This window comes from Ptychodera flava, chromosome 3 (genome assembly GCF_041260155.1).
Source record: "Ptychodera flava strain L36383 chromosome 3, AS_Pfla_20210202, whole genome shotgun sequence".
Lineage (NCBI taxonomy): Eukaryota > Metazoa > Hemichordata > Enteropneusta > Ptychoderidae > Ptychodera > Ptychodera flava.
The window spans coordinates 2,764,144-2,780,118 of record NC_091930.1 but is presented as its reverse complement, the minus strand read 5'-3'; the positions used below and the strand labels follow the sequence as shown (position 1 = coordinate 2,780,118).

The 15,975-nt window shown below is 37.3% G+C and overlaps 1 protein-coding gene across 1 annotated transcript in view; it reads right to left on the bottom strand.

The window, feature by feature from the left end:
- The window catches only part of LOC139130281 (uncharacterized), a 331,155-nt gene extending 327,849 nt beyond the window's left edge, over positions 1 to 3,306 (bottom strand). Inside the window, exon 1 of the mRNA XM_070696034.1 lies at positions 3,161 to 3,306. Within this exon, the coding sequence (XP_070552135.1) occupies positions 3,161 to 3,173 (13 nt within the window). The 5' untranslated portion in view covers positions 3,174 to 3,306. The remainder of the gene's footprint in view (positions 1 to 3,160) is intronic.
- Positions 3,307 to 15,975: the final 12,669 nt, after the last annotated feature.

Below are 15,975 nucleotides of genomic sequence, written 5' to 3'. Positions count from 1 at the left end.
AAGTACGTTGAGATATATTTCAGTGAATTTTTCCAAATAACCACTATACATCCATAAAAGTCACATTCTTTAGGTACTACAGATTCCATGCTTTTTTGGGCAGCAAGTTATTACGAACTGAAGGCGTTATTCTCTGATAAAGCTTAGCGTACAAATTTCTTTTGTCACTACTTTCCATCACATTTTTCTGTGTGGCTGAAGACACAATCAGTGGAAAATTTTACAACAGTTCTATCCCCTCTCTCAATTAGGCATAATTTTCCAAATCATTTATAGTGGTGTGCTTAAAAGGACGTTTTCAAAATTTTGACAACTAATCTGTGAATTTGTCTACACATGGGAGACATGAGAAACTTCACTGAGGAATCTCCGAGGATACAATCATTAGGAATAATATGACGCTATCGAAATAAGGTCAGGTATGGGTTAATGTTTCAGTCAGAATTTCTACTGCATGAGCACAGTCACCTGACAAAGTTATGTGATCAGCACATCTGTACAGTGGCAAGTTCGGAAATTAGATGACTAAACATCGAACGTTGAAGTTGTTTGCACAGCTTCACTTTAAGTTTCCGACTCTGTTCTTCTATTATTGTATTGAATGGTGAAATGACAATTATCGTCTATGTTTTGTTTTTTCTCAGACGTGACCTGGTGACCATTGTGACCTTTCGCATGTACGGCAAGACTAAAAATACATGATTTTTCTGTTTTCATTCAATACCGACATAGGATGCTGGATTCCAGAAAGATTATTGCGGTTAAATGACTCCATTGGCATACGAAATTTAAATTAGAAGGTGGCTCAAAGTTGGAAATATATATATACAGAGCAATCATTGTACTCGTACTATTAACAAATGTACGCCGTACTAACAATAGTCCATATCTGACTCATTTTCGTTAACAGCGCAGCCAGCGGTAGAAATGGGTCAGCGAACCTCACTAGACAGACTGCAGTATAACTGCGACCCGGCTTGTGAACGCCTATAATGTGTATACATCGATGTAGAGACCTATGCTGTGTAACAAAAGAATTATTTAAACGGAAGTGCAAATTGAAAGGATATAACAGAACAAAAATTTCGAACATTAAGATCGAATGAACAGTGCTTCTGAGGAAGAAACGTTAATGCTGGTAGGGTAGCCGCGATGAAAACTTTTAGAGCCATGTCAGGGTTTTCCTGTCGGCAATGATCGTTGTTCATTTGAGTACAGCAAAAGAGTCGCAATGTAAAGTGGTGTGTATGAGGATACTTCCAATGGATTGATGCCACGTTAAGTTATATACCTCTAAAATGCTAATGTGATCACAACCAACATGCGGGTTACAAGAACTATAAAGTACATCAAACAGGAGCTTGCTGATTTACTGATTTACTGAATTTGGAGGTCAACGGTCATTATGACAATGATTCGGCTAATGACTGCCATATGCACGTACAGAATGGGCGCCGTACATAGTTGAAATAATCATCAAAAAAGTAATAAACATATAAAAATTACAAATAACCTGAAATTGCCAATTTCGTATGGTGAAATTACGAACTACTGATGAAAATCGAATAAGCTGTCAGTTAAACATGGACAGAGAAACAAGGTCTGGAAAATGTCAGGAAATAGCTGAACAACGTGACGTCATGACCGAAAGATAAAATCACCTTGTAAGATGACCTCGACAACTCATTACGAGTTATGTTTTTTTGGAGCAATTTTTTAACGAAAACGCTTGTTAACCCTCGACTGGAATCAAAGACGGACTAGGTTCATTTCTTTATTGCAGGAATTGAAGTTTAGCCTTAGTCGAAATCTTACGATATAGCGCGGGCGCAATGAGCAATCCTCAAACAAGTCTATCCATAAGTAAAGCTTTCACAAAATTGGGTGATAACGTTCACTTGCTCACCTTGAAATGACAGATACAATATTTTCGTTGCCATTGTTAATGCCACCAACCGTGAACTCTACCTACAGTTTTGTAACATACAGAGTAAGCGCTTTTCGCAAAACTGCATTGCACTACCGGTACTGACTAGGTGACTAGTACTCTTGCTCAGTCACATCCGAAAATTGTTCACTTTCGTGATGTCATTGCTTCATAGACGCTAGTAAAAAGATTCTATGACAACTTACAGTTTTCGTCCTTTGCACACCGATGTAACTCTAAGCGTACACATGATTTGTTTACATCGCAATTGTATGCATAGCAAATGTTTGACTAGTTTGCACCTCTGCGAGTCTGAATGACTGACAATTGTTTGAATCATGGAATGACTGTCTCCTAAAGGTCATTCCCATTGTTCCGAAAACAATTTTTCTCGATAATCGTTGTATGTTAAAAAACGTACACTTTGGGCATACCTGATTGGCCTGGGTGTTTAAAACGGTGTTTGAAACGGTCTATGTTCATGGTATGCCAATAACTTTTGTTTGAGAATCGTTCTTGCCGAGTTTCACTGAACGGTCAACTTCGCTGTCCCCAGTTCTCACTAGAGCGCCATCATGTATTTTCAATCAATTAACGGCTTTTTATTCCTCACACCGGGGTTTAAGCGTAGGTGTTAACAAAGCACGCTTTCCCCAGGCTTATCACGTGACCATGAATCCACTTCTTATTGGTGTTTAAAAGGCTGTGACATCACGCACCGAAAACATGATAGAAAATTCCATATCTAGACTCTTCGAAGTTAGACAATTCATCCTAGGAGCGACTACCATAACAATACCATTACGTGAGGAAGCCACGCAACAGCTAGGCCCGACGAGTTTATATCAACAGGAATAAATCACCCAAGAATAAAATGAGTTGATATTCATTCCTTTGTTCTTCTGTGGTTAAAATAATAAGTTGATTTTTCCCCAATGTTCACGAAATTCACTTACAACTATATGACGCCATTCGATTCTCTTCAAAGAAGATTACATTTTTGCTGACATTTTATAAAAAAATAACGACATCGCTCGTATTACTCTTGTCATTGGTCACAATTAAAACACGAACGCAACATTCAATAAATACAACACTATGCACATCGACAAATAGTCTTTGTTTCGCACTCTACTGTGCGAGGGGCGATATATCTACCGACTGTCCCCGTCCATACATTTCTCGCATCTTGATGGTGAGTTACAGCAAAAGCGCTATTCATGAGAAACTTACCACAAGCTGCCATATTCGCTCTCAAAGTGGGAAACACCGTTTCAAGAAATAATCTTCGATCTGATCAATTTATAACTGGAAACCAAGATCTGCAAATGCTCGATACGCAATGGAGACTTCGACTTTGCCTTGTGCAATCGGCGACTGAAGACCCTAGCAGAGAATACTTGGCACGAATTCAAATTTAGTCTCCTGACATTAACATAATCGTCAAAGGGAAATACTTATTGGCTGTCTGGATTACCGTAGTTTGACAGGCTTCCTTAGGATGGCCTAAGCTATTCTATGTCAATGTACATTCATCAAAAATATAAGCTTCAAAATTGAGACTTTATTTTTAATTCTTCTTCTACATAAAATTCCCCTTTACGAAAGCTTCAACTTTTAGAAGTATCTAGGTCTGAATATCAATGCGAAAATATGAATTTTTAGGCAAAATAGTCTGATTATACCGTCAGAAAATTGCTCCTGATGTATAAGAATATTGCGGAATTTGCTGAAGCGAGAATAAGGAAGGGCGTTTACACAATGAATGCATTTTCACGCAAGCTGTATCTACACGAATAATAATGCCTATCACTATCAAGTGTAGTCAATTTACAAACTAACAATTGTCATGAGCATTGCATGTTCTACTCAACAAAATGACAGAGCTGCTTTACAAATATTTATACCTCTTTTACGTCAACATGAAAACAGAAACAATAAGGGAGGGTATAAGTCATTTAATATTTATTGACAAATATTGAACATATTTTACAGTTATTATCCAAGAATATTTTCTACTGACTGAAAGATAACCTCAATATTTTCTATTGACTCAAGAACAATGGCCATTGGTCTGCCATCATCTACTATACTATGAAAAGGATCATATTTGCAAAGGACAAGAAAAGTAGTCGACGTTTGACAACATAGCCAGCGCTAGATACCCTGTGGCTACTGTTCTTCTTTATCATGATGTACCAGGCTTATCGTTTCTTGTCATCAAAAGTATTTCTTGTGCATAAGGTGATTCCTTTTGGTTGCCGTATTTTTTTCTGTGTTAGTGTAGGCTAACTCTACTGCGCTCTCTTCGTAAATCCGATATTGTTGCGCCATCATAAGTGAGACAACCGACCAAGCATGTGGTTTTTCTTGGGCTGAAGACCATGGTAAGTCTTAAAATGACTGTACTATTTAAAGTTATAAAGTTCAAAAGGCTTTCATTAGCAAGTACAAAAGGCGGTCTATTTGACCTGTTTCGCTTTTGTTCAGATATTTAGCGGCGGGAACGTAAACGTATTTTGTTTTATTTCCACAAAATGTAGTATGAATGGATTGCCTATTCACTGACAAATTGAGCATTCTGCCCTCTGGTTAGCATATCTTCACTCCAGCTTTTGGCCATACAAATTTTGACGTGGGCACTATCCGGTCCAGGCCCTGAGAACCGGATAGTGCCCACGTCTATGAATATTCAGCGTGAACGAGGGCGATAAAACTACAAAGAATGCTTCGGATAAGGCTGGCAGGAACTCAAACAAATTATCTCGACTTTATCATCTAAGTATTTCTCTGCAGTCCCAGCTAGTCAGTCCACAACGACTGGATTGTCGGTAGTTGAGAACGGTGACACGAAACGATGTAAGTTGAAACGGATACTAGCAACTATTAAATTGCATGTTATGTGGTAAAGTACCAAAGTCACCAATTTTGGTGGAAAATGAAATGAAATGCATTGCGACACACGATAATTTCGAGTATTTTATAAGCCCCACAGTACCTCAAACCACGTCCATACATGAACGTGCTGGTATATGTCCGTACGCTCTAAGCTGACATTGTATGGTATGCATTACACGTCAGCAACGAATGCTACGCTTGCGATCGTGTCGATCGGTACGACGGTATGACCTATATTAATGGTCCAGTTCAAGTGACTTGAATGACTACAAAACTGCTGTTTTCTCCGTAGTTATGGACAAAGGTCCGGCATTCAGCGGTGCAGAACATTTCGGCTAATGGGACATAAAAATAAGCAAAAACAGACCAACTTCGCCTGTTTGTAAGAGCTGGCGTCCCCGGGCCCGTACCTCGATTCCAGCTTTGTACTTAGCATGGATGTAAAAATAGAAAAAATAAAAATATTTTACATCAATGGTACTTAGCCTGCCGTTAACTGTTTTTATCTTCTCTCTAATGTAAGCCTAGTATGTCCATGTTAGATATATATGTGGTCCAATTTTGATATATTGTAGTCTAATTTCAATATGCTGACTAACTCACTATACAGACAAACAGAAAAAATGCTCACATGCCGGCTGACCCGTGTAACGCCGGGAACACGCGGAAGCTGTACGTAACTCACGGCTAACATTGCACGCCAACTTCAAGAATCATGTCTCAATATGCGTGATTTTACTAACAGTATTAACACTATTACAAACCAGTCTAGTTATGAGGGACTGTGTATTCACTAAAGTTTTCGATTTCATAAACCAGAATTCAAATCTTTCCATTGAAGTGACGAAGTTTCTCTTAAAACTCAACCAACAAGACTCAAATTATGATGATCGTTCTTTCTTAAATGTCGCCGTAGCAACAGCCTTAGCTCTCGTACGTTGCGACGGAAAAACATTTTTCTGTTGCACGATTCGGAGTTTCCGTTGTAATCCATATTAGTCCGGGAAAACGAGAGCTACGACTGCACAGATGAATGGCGCTGCTTCCTTGTGGAATAGACTTTCTCGTCATAATCGTTCAGCATCAAAGACCTGCTTGTTTGAGAAAGCATCTTCATGCGACACTGTGTAAACCACCAGTGAAAATTTTCTTTATGCTTTGTCTAGAACGATTACGCTCAGTTTACGTCTGAAATTGTACTGAAAATGGCGTTTAGGACCCGATTAACAAATTGTTACACTTTGTGTGAGTGTTCGTGATAAGTGGATAGGCGTTTCTGTCCTATCACTGGCCATGCTTGGTTTAGGCGTAAAATTTAAAATTCACTGTTATCAGTCAGTACATATTGACACACACACACCCACTAACTCATTAGGCTGGCAAAAGCTCTTGCAGAAATTTGCATGGCAAAAGGCTGTCATGTTCATACCTGCTGGCATTGTTTTTCTACCTTGTCCTCAATTCCAGCTCGATTTATGTCAAAGACAACAAAGTGATCTTTTATCAGAGAGCTACTAATGAATATTAATAGCCATCCATTTGGTTATGAAATATTGTTTTTCCCTGTAGCCTAGACTAGTCATTTTTCTTTCACTTTCTCTTTTTACGACAATTTAACGGGAAATGTTTACCAGTTGAGTACAACACCATAAAAGTAATTATTTTTAATGAAGATGGATGGATAGATTTAAAAAGAACATGATCACCTATTATCAGCTTCATAACATTCATTTTTAGCTCCTTTACAAAAAAGTAGACATTGATTCTTCAATTATATCCATGGTTTGAAACACAACAGGTATAAAAATTTCCTGCAAAATAAGAAATGTCATAGTGTATGTTTTTTAATATCCATGTGAGTCTTATGACGAAAAACATAAAATAAAGCATTCTCTTAAAATTAAAATTTTCAATTTAACTTAATATTCTAGCTCATCAATTTGTTCATTGCAATATACCAATTTCAATTTACTGTGATATTTACCGTTGAACTCTGTGACCTTATCACTATGCAACACGGTGTTCAATTATGACTGTATCTTTGCGAGAGTGACAAAAACTGCACAAACAAGCTGATTAACAGCCCTTGAGGCACGGCTTATTTTCTTGTCCTTTCCTGAAATAATATCTTATCATTCTCAGTAGATGATAACAGACCAATAACCTTTATCTCTCACTCAACCGAAAACTTGAAGGATAACAATCCAACGTGTTCAATATTTGTCAATAAATGGAAAATGACGCCTACCTTTTCTTGTAGTTGTTTTTACAATTATATACAACAAGTATAATATTGCGTGAACGTATTTTTCAATTTTGTTTCATCGTGTAATAGACGTGTTGTGAGGATTTTGGATTATTCATGACATTGAATATGAGGAACCGCCGACTTTAAGCGTAATGCGCAAAGAGAAAGCCCCAAACCAATGAACTCGGTCGAGTTTCATTGATGAGCGTATTTACATAACACATCGACAGCTCATAAGATCGTCATAGTTTGACGTTTGCATGAGCTGTCAATCATGTAACCACAGATGTAAAAAGATTGGATACCGGTGTTCATGTAATTAGTACATATCTTTAAATATCATTACTTTATGTACACAAAGAGGTGTCGATTTTTGTAATTTGCAATAGAATACAAGAAAAGTCGGCCAGTTACGTACGAACTCACCAGTTAAAAGAGTTGGTGAGGTATTACTAACTCTTTAACCGTGTTCGCTACGAAATTATACCATTATCGACATACGGCGATATAATTGCAACTACAAGGCATGCGTGACTGTGCCGACTGTTTTAATTTTCAATTCACTGACGTGAATGACGCCAGGCACTATATACTGTAGGCCGCAGCCGTAATCGATGATAATCTAGTTTGCTCTTTGCCGTGCCGTTCATGCATTTTTTGAATTTAACAGTTACTGTAACATTTTGAAACGCAGCTTTTTCTATCGCCCTGGTTTGAGAGGCCAATTGTTCGCTATTTTAATCATACATTTTAATCATTTGATATGAAATCAGCTGTCCCACATGTAGTAAATTTTACTACGTGTGGGACAGCTGTGGTGTTGACTTAATCAATAAATCCGCTGATACGGCCGGCCGATTAACCAGTTGGCAATGGGTGTAAATAGGTTGTAGAGAAGATAAGGACTTGTAGGTAGTAAAGAAAGCAGTCAAAAATCTTTATTTTTAATATCACAGAAATAAAAAGTTGTAGATAATAAAGAAAGCAGTCAGAGGGTTTGGAATCGAAATCTTTATGTGAAATATCACAGCCAAAATTAGAAAAATAAAATAAAATAAAATAAAATAAAATAAAATAAAATAAAATAAAATAAAATAAAATAAAATAAATTAAATAAATAAAAACCGATGCACGAAGACCAAACCCTCCCAAACCCGAAGGGACTGACATTTTCCTGTCAATGAGTCTTGCTGCTATGGGCCGTTTTTGAAATCAGGTCAAATATCTTTAGCTCCGCTGTCAGCGATCTTTCTGACGTCGTCCGTCGTCTGTCGTCATCTCAAGTGGCTAAGTATGCATTTTTTCTGCACAAATACCTCTCCAGTACCAAAAATAAATAACGACGATTTCTTAGCTGTAGACAATACGCCTTCGCTGAAGGTCACTCAGGAATAAACAAGCAGTGTGTTGGTCTCTGCCCTCATCTTTGAACGTAGTATACCTTTATTTCTATCATCGTGAAAAACATATCAAGGTCAAAAGTATATGCGCTCTATGATGAATTGTTTTATTGTCACCATGGATTTTTACACAAACATATTAACAATTCCATTTTAACTGTTCTGCGACCGCTATTATGCAAAGCCTGCGGTGCGTCATTACCGAGAATTGAAAACGAAAATGAAAGGAAACAAGGGAGCTGAATATATTTCCTACGAAATCAATCTCTCTCTCTCTCTCTCTCTCTCTCTCTCTCTCTCTCTCTCTCTCTCTCTCTCTCTCTCTCTCTCTCTCTCTCTCTCTCTCTCTCCACACAAACATATCAATAATGATACAGTAGCCGCTATTATTCCAAGCCGGCCGTGCGTCATTATTGAGATTCGAAAAGGAAAATGAAAGGAAAATCAAAGAGATGAATATATTTCCCAGGAAATCTGTCTCCGTCTGTCTGTCTGTTTGTCTCTCTCTCTCTCTCTCTCTCTCTCTCTCTCTCTCTCTCTCTCTCTCTCTCTCTCTCTCTCTCTCTCTCCTCTCTCTCTCTCTCATCCTTGCAACGTTGTAAACCTTAATTTGTATTATTGTGAAAGACATATGCGGGTCAAAAGTATATGCAGAATATGATTAATTGGGGTTTTTTGTCACCATGGAAACCTACACAAACATATCAACAATGATACTGTAGCCGCTATTATGCCAAGCCGGCCGTTCGTGATTAACGAGAATTGAAAACGAAAATGAAAGGAAAACCAAATAGCTGAATATATTTTCCAGGAAACCTGTTCTCCGTCTCTGTTTGTCTGTCTGCCTGTCTGTATCTCTCTCTCTCTCTCTCTCTCTCTCTCTCTCTCTCTCTCTCTCTCTCTCTCTCTCTCTCCTCCACATAGCCTGATTACATTTAGATATTCCTATTTTTCTGTAGTCACGAAACAGGTTTCACGTGGTCCTTGTGGTTCATCAAAATGTCAATTTTATTTCACAATCTTTATTCTATATGTTGAGGACTACATGTTTTCGGGCTATTGTAGAATAAAATAGTTTCATTTATCAGTTGTGCAGTTTTTCTCCACAAATACACCTCTCGAGCATCAATCATACATAACGACGATTTGATAGCTGTAGACAATCAATCTCAGCTTTAGGTCACTCATCATTAAACAAACTGTGTGTTAGTCTGCTGTTAACAGCTCTCATCCTTGCAACGTTTTAAACCTTAATTTTTATTATTGTGAAAGACATATGCTGGTCAAAAGTATATGCAGAATATGATTAATTGGTTTTTTGTTACCATGGAAATCTATACAAACATATCAACAATGACACTGTAGCCGCTATTATGCCAAGCCTGCCGTCATTACCGAGAATTGAAACAGAAAATGAAAGGAAAATCAAGGAGCTGAATATATTTCCTAAAATATATGTCCCTTTCTCTGTCTCTGTCTCCGTCTGTCTGTCTGCCTGCCTGTCTGTCTGTCTGTCTCACTCTATCTGTTTCTGTCTCACTCTCTCTGTCTCAGTGTGTCTTTGTCTATCTGTCTGTGTCTGTCTGTCTGTCTGTCTGTCTGTCTGTCTGTCTGTCTCTCTCTCTCTCTCTCTCTCTCTCTCTCTCTCTCTCTCTCTCTCTCTCTCTCTCTCTCTTCTCTCTCTCTCTCTCTCTCTCTCTCTCTCTCTCTCTCTCCTCTCTCTCTCTTATTACGATGAGATGAACATGAGTTATTTGCGAATAAAGCCCAAAATACAATCTTGAACACCGACATGGCTTTAATCGCCTCGGCACTAATATTTGAATCTATTTCAAACCGTTTGTGCTACTTGTAAAAAGAGAATATCCCAAAGAATGGTTCAGATAAAGTATCCCCAAAACATAAAGTCGAATAAGATAGACATAAATACAAACTGACACTGTTGGATGCAAAAAGACGTCGAAATATTTTTCTTTGTTTGTTTTAGGCAGCCACTCATCAACAGCACCTTTTAGAAATGAATGATACTGGACAACAATTACAGTGGCTCTTTTGGTAGTATCCATATGCAGCAGTCTTATGGTATATTGACATTTTATGTATGTGACATTGCACAACTGATAAATGAAACTATTTTATTCTACAATTGCTCGAAAACATGTAGTCCTCATTATATAGAATAAACATTAAGAAGTAAAATGGATATTTTGATGAACCACAGGGACCACGTGAAAACCTGCATCGGGACTGTAGCAAACACAGTCAAAGCTCAGCAGTTCTTCCTGAGGTGTGTCAGTTCGAATGGCACCAGAAGCAGGTAACTTGCCCCTTTATTGTCTGTGCAGATACTGAGGCAATCATAGTGAAGGACACAGGTAGGCACATTCCAATTTGTCTTACATATGTTGTAATTGAGCGATGGCCCCAATGGTGCAGCCAAAAATTAATGACCAGATATGAACTGAATATGCTCACGTGTTTTACAACAGGTTCATTAATAATAGTGCGCTTCGCAGAACAATGAGATATATGTTATCACTATATGTAGCAGGTTTTTCAACTTCGCACAATACTCTCAGAGTTTAATCACTAATAACAAAACATTTTAATATGCAAATGAACTGTTCATTAACTTGACACTGCCGAATGCTTTATGGGACAATTAGATATCCATCAGATCTACATTTGTAGCACGTTTTATTTAATTTAATGCTGTAATTTTAGAGTAATGTCACTAATTACAAAGTTCATTAAATATGCAAATAAACCCTAAATTAACTTGACACTGTTCAATGATTCATAGCACAATTAAATATCTGTAGCACGTTTCACAAAATTTTGGTGCCGAAATTTCAGAGTTATATACCTAATTACAAAGTTTATTAAATATGCAAATGAACCCTTAATTAACTTTACACAACTAAATGCTTTACAATACAGTTAGATATCTGTCGTATCAGTATGTGCAGCAGTTTTCATCACATTTGATGCAGTTATTTCGGAGTTATATGACTAATTATAAGACTTCATGAAATATTCAAATGAGCTAATTATTAACTTGACACTGCTCAATACTTCTCAGTACAATTGGATATTCATCAGATCAACATCTGTAGCAAGTTTCATCAAATTTAACGCTGTAATTTTGGAGTAATATCACTAATTACAAAGTTCATTAAATATGCAAATGAACCCTTAATTAACTTCACACAACTAAATGCTCTACACCACAATTAGATATCTGTCGGATCAGTATCTGCAGCAGATTTCATCACATTTGGTGCAGTTATTTTGGAGTTATATCACTAATTACAAAACTTCATAAAATATGCAAATGACCTATTTGTTAACTTGACACTGCCAAATGCTTCTCAGTACAATTAGATATTTATCAAAACAATATCTGCACCCAATTTCACTGACTTGGGTGCCGTAATTTCAGAGTTATATACCTAATTACAAAGTTCATGAAATATGCAAATCAACCCTTAATTAATTTCACACTACTAAATGGTTTACACTTCAGTTAGATATCAGTCGGATCAGTATCTGCAGCAGATTTCATCACATTTGTGAAGTTATATCGGAGTTATATGACTAATTACAAACCTTCATAAAATATGCAAATGAGCTACTTATTAACTTGACACAGCCTAATACTTCTAAGTATAATTAGATATATATCAGATCAATATTTGTTGCAAGCATCATCAAGTTTGATGCAGGAATTTCAGAGTTATCTCATTAATAACAAAAGTTCATTCAATATGCAAATGAGAAGATAATTGACATGACACTCACAGTATCATCATAATGCTCTGAGATTGTCATCTATGAAAAATTTCATGAAATTTGTGCAGTATTTCTTAATATATGTCTACACTGTCTTTACCGTCTCCATAGGGAAACCATTGTACGGAAAAAAACAATATTGCATAACTTCATTAATATGCAAGCCACACTGACCAAAATCTAATCATTTCTTGCAAGTAGCATATGGTACCTGTGTACCAAATCTTACAGAATCCGTTCAGGCGTTTTTGAGTTATCGTGTAAACAGACAGACAGACAGAGAGACAGACACACACACACTCACTCACACACACACCCTAACACACACACACGTGTACACGGACAGACAGACAGATATCGCTATGACATTAGCCCACGTGTTTACACACGTGAGCTAAAAAGGAACAATCACTGGGCTTGGCAGTGTTGCACAATTTTTAAGGGAGATGAAGAGTACTGCTGAGTATTATTCAAGATCATACCATTATAAGATCAAACCGATTAAAGATCCTTCTCTATACGGAGCGCCGACCTGCGTTGCATGTGAGAAGGGTGCCACACACAGAATTGTTGGGGATAACGCTACTTTTTATTGTGAAGGGTGCCGCCCGTCGAGAACTGTTCCTATTTTCTTTCACAACCTCAAGGGATATGACGGTTCTTTTATTATAAACCAGATATGAACTGAATGTGCTAACGTGTTTCACAACAGATTCATTAATAGTCAGTAAACAGACTAGAAAATTTTAGCATTTACTCAACTTGACCTACTAATGTGACCCCTGAATGGATGACTTTGAGTTTGACAAAATTACAAACTTAGTTATCAGGCATTGAAATGGACTGCTGATGACTAGACATGTATTGACATTTATCAGACACTACTGGACGCATGAAATAATAATACAGTATGATATGAATTACTGCACACTTTTTGACTGTTATGAGGTTGTGTAAAACAATATACCTTTGACCTGTCTCGTATTAAAGGGTACAAATCAACGAGCAAGGACATGATACGCAACATTTGCAGACCTCAGGATAATCACAAACCAAAAAACAAGAACAAAGACAGACATTGTTTATTCTGACAGAGCGAACGACGCGGAGTGGAAGACAGACTTCTGATAAGACTAGACGGTCTACTGCCAGAGTAACTATCTCTGACGAGGATTTATTGTGTTATGTTTTGAAATATTTTAAATATTCCTGTCAATAAACCAAATTTTACCAATATAATAGACACCCCGTGTGAGGCGTGTAATAAGAACAATCAGATATGTGTTAGAACAATATATGTAGCAGGTTTCATCAACTTTCGCGCAGTACTCTCAGAGTTAAATCACTAATTACAAAACTTTATTTAATAATATGTAAATGAGCTAATTATTAACTTAATTTAGGGTTTATTGCATATTTAATGAATTTTCTAATTAGTGACATTACTCTAAAATTACAGCATTGAATTAAATAAAACGTGTTACAAATGTTGATCTGATGGGTATTTAATTGTCCCATGAAGCATTGAGCAGTGTCAAGTTAATTCACATCTCATTTGCATATTAAATAAAGTTTTTTTAATAGTGATTAAACTCTGAGAGTACTGTGCGATGTTGAAAAAACCTGCTACATATAGTGATAACATATATCTTATTGTTCTGTGAAGCGTACTACTATTAATGCCTGTTGTAAAACACATGAGCATATTCAGTTCATATCAGGTTTTTCGTGCGTGAATGGTTATGGGGCGCTGATAAGAAGAGAAGAGACAGGCAGTTAACCTTTATTTCCGAAAAAGTTTATGGACAGTGCCCAACTACTGTCTTTGTCTCTCGCGAAGTTAGCAGCGACCGTGCTAGAGGATGGATGGATGATACCACTTTCCTTTTCAGAGATTCAGCCGGCAACGGGTTCTTCCCATATAAATATTTAGGCTCTCCCGAGCGATTGGAAGAAGACTGCCTTCAATACAGAAGGAATTTTGATAGTAAAGTAACAGGAGAAGGGATCTTGAGACCGATTATAAACATGCACTAAAGGTCTCGGATGAAGGGAAATGTAAGACTCTGAAAGATTACACGAAATTATAATGTGAGACCGATGTCGTCCTTCTTGAAAATACATTTCAAAATTTCCGTGACACTGTTTACGAGCATATAAGCTAGACCCGGCACACTATATGTCAATGCCCGGTCTGACATGGGATGCTATATTACTTTTCACGGGTAATAAGTTTAAACTCATTCAGGACGACGAGCTGATGACTATTTTCGGAGTGCAATTCGAGTTGGTATTAATCAGTGTAATATTTATACTTACAAACAAATCATCCGAAAGTGGCTCACGCGATAGCAACTGCCGAGCCGGAGCAACTACAGACGCAGCCAGAGAGTACTTTGTTGGCTGAAATAAAATATCTTGATGAAACAATCTCTATGGATGGGCAATGAGCCAGCCAATGCCAGTAGGGGGACTTCATTTGTTGACGAGAGAAGAAATAGATATGGCTCAAGAAGGTGGGGAGCTACTGCAGGCGGCGCTATTGCAGATGCTACCTCAAGACGGGGCTTCAAAGCCTGCTCTCTAGACGTAGATATTGAATACCAAGAAAAGTTACCTGAAGAACATAGTGACCTACCTATTGCGCCGCATCACTGAAAGTCTGTGACAAATTTGTAGACTAATCATGAGTGTTATGGACAGAGAGAATTATGTCTTACATTACAGGTTTGTTGAATTCTGAGTAAGAATCAGAGTGAAACTGAAAAAGATTCACTGGGTGCTTGCTTTCGAAGAAGCATCATGTCTCACTGAATATAATAACTTTAACACTGAAATGAGAACTAAGGGAAAACAGACTTTGAAAAAGAACATTATGAATTGATGAATAACTCAATGTTCGGCAAGAAAATAGAAAATATTAGGAAGTACGGAGACTTGAAATATGCAGCACGCTATCTTTATAAAATCCTGAAGTATAATCCAAAGATGAAACATAGAAATATCTTAATTAGAGAAGAGGATTGTGATTCCTGTGACAGTGCTCTACTGGAACTAAAACAGGAGGAATATCGGTATTTAAAGCAAGTTTACATTGGCGTGACAGTAATCGAACTTTCTAAGCTGCTTATGTATGACACGCATTACAATTTTACTTTCGAAAGCAGTTCCCGGGTATTAGGTTAGCCTACATAGATACTGATAGTTTCATTTACAGTGTGCCTCTCCCCTCCCCTAACACAACTTTCAATGATATAGTTCGAGAAGATGTAGAACAGAATGGGAAAGAGTCGATATATGATACTAATGGTATGAGCTCCGCCGATTTCAAAAGATTAACAAAAAGGTGATAGGTAAATTTAAAGATGAATTGAATGGAGAACCTATTCTCAAATTCGTCGGCATTCGTTCGAAAGTGTATGCTTTTCATACTCCATCTTCTATCACGAAAACAATAAGGGGATAAAAGATTTTTGTGTTCGTAAACACCCTAACTTTGAAGATTATAAGGATCTGTTTGAAAATAAATAGGAACCCGATGAGGCACATTTCGTTCAGTTTGTATGAAAGCCGGTGAGATTAGGAATGAAAGGCGTAGTAAAATAATAATTTCGCCCCATGATATCAAAAATGATGATCCAGTCACATGCAAATGACTGGCAGAAACTAGGCCGATCGAGTGGCAGGCTAACTAAAATTGTAGACTGTAG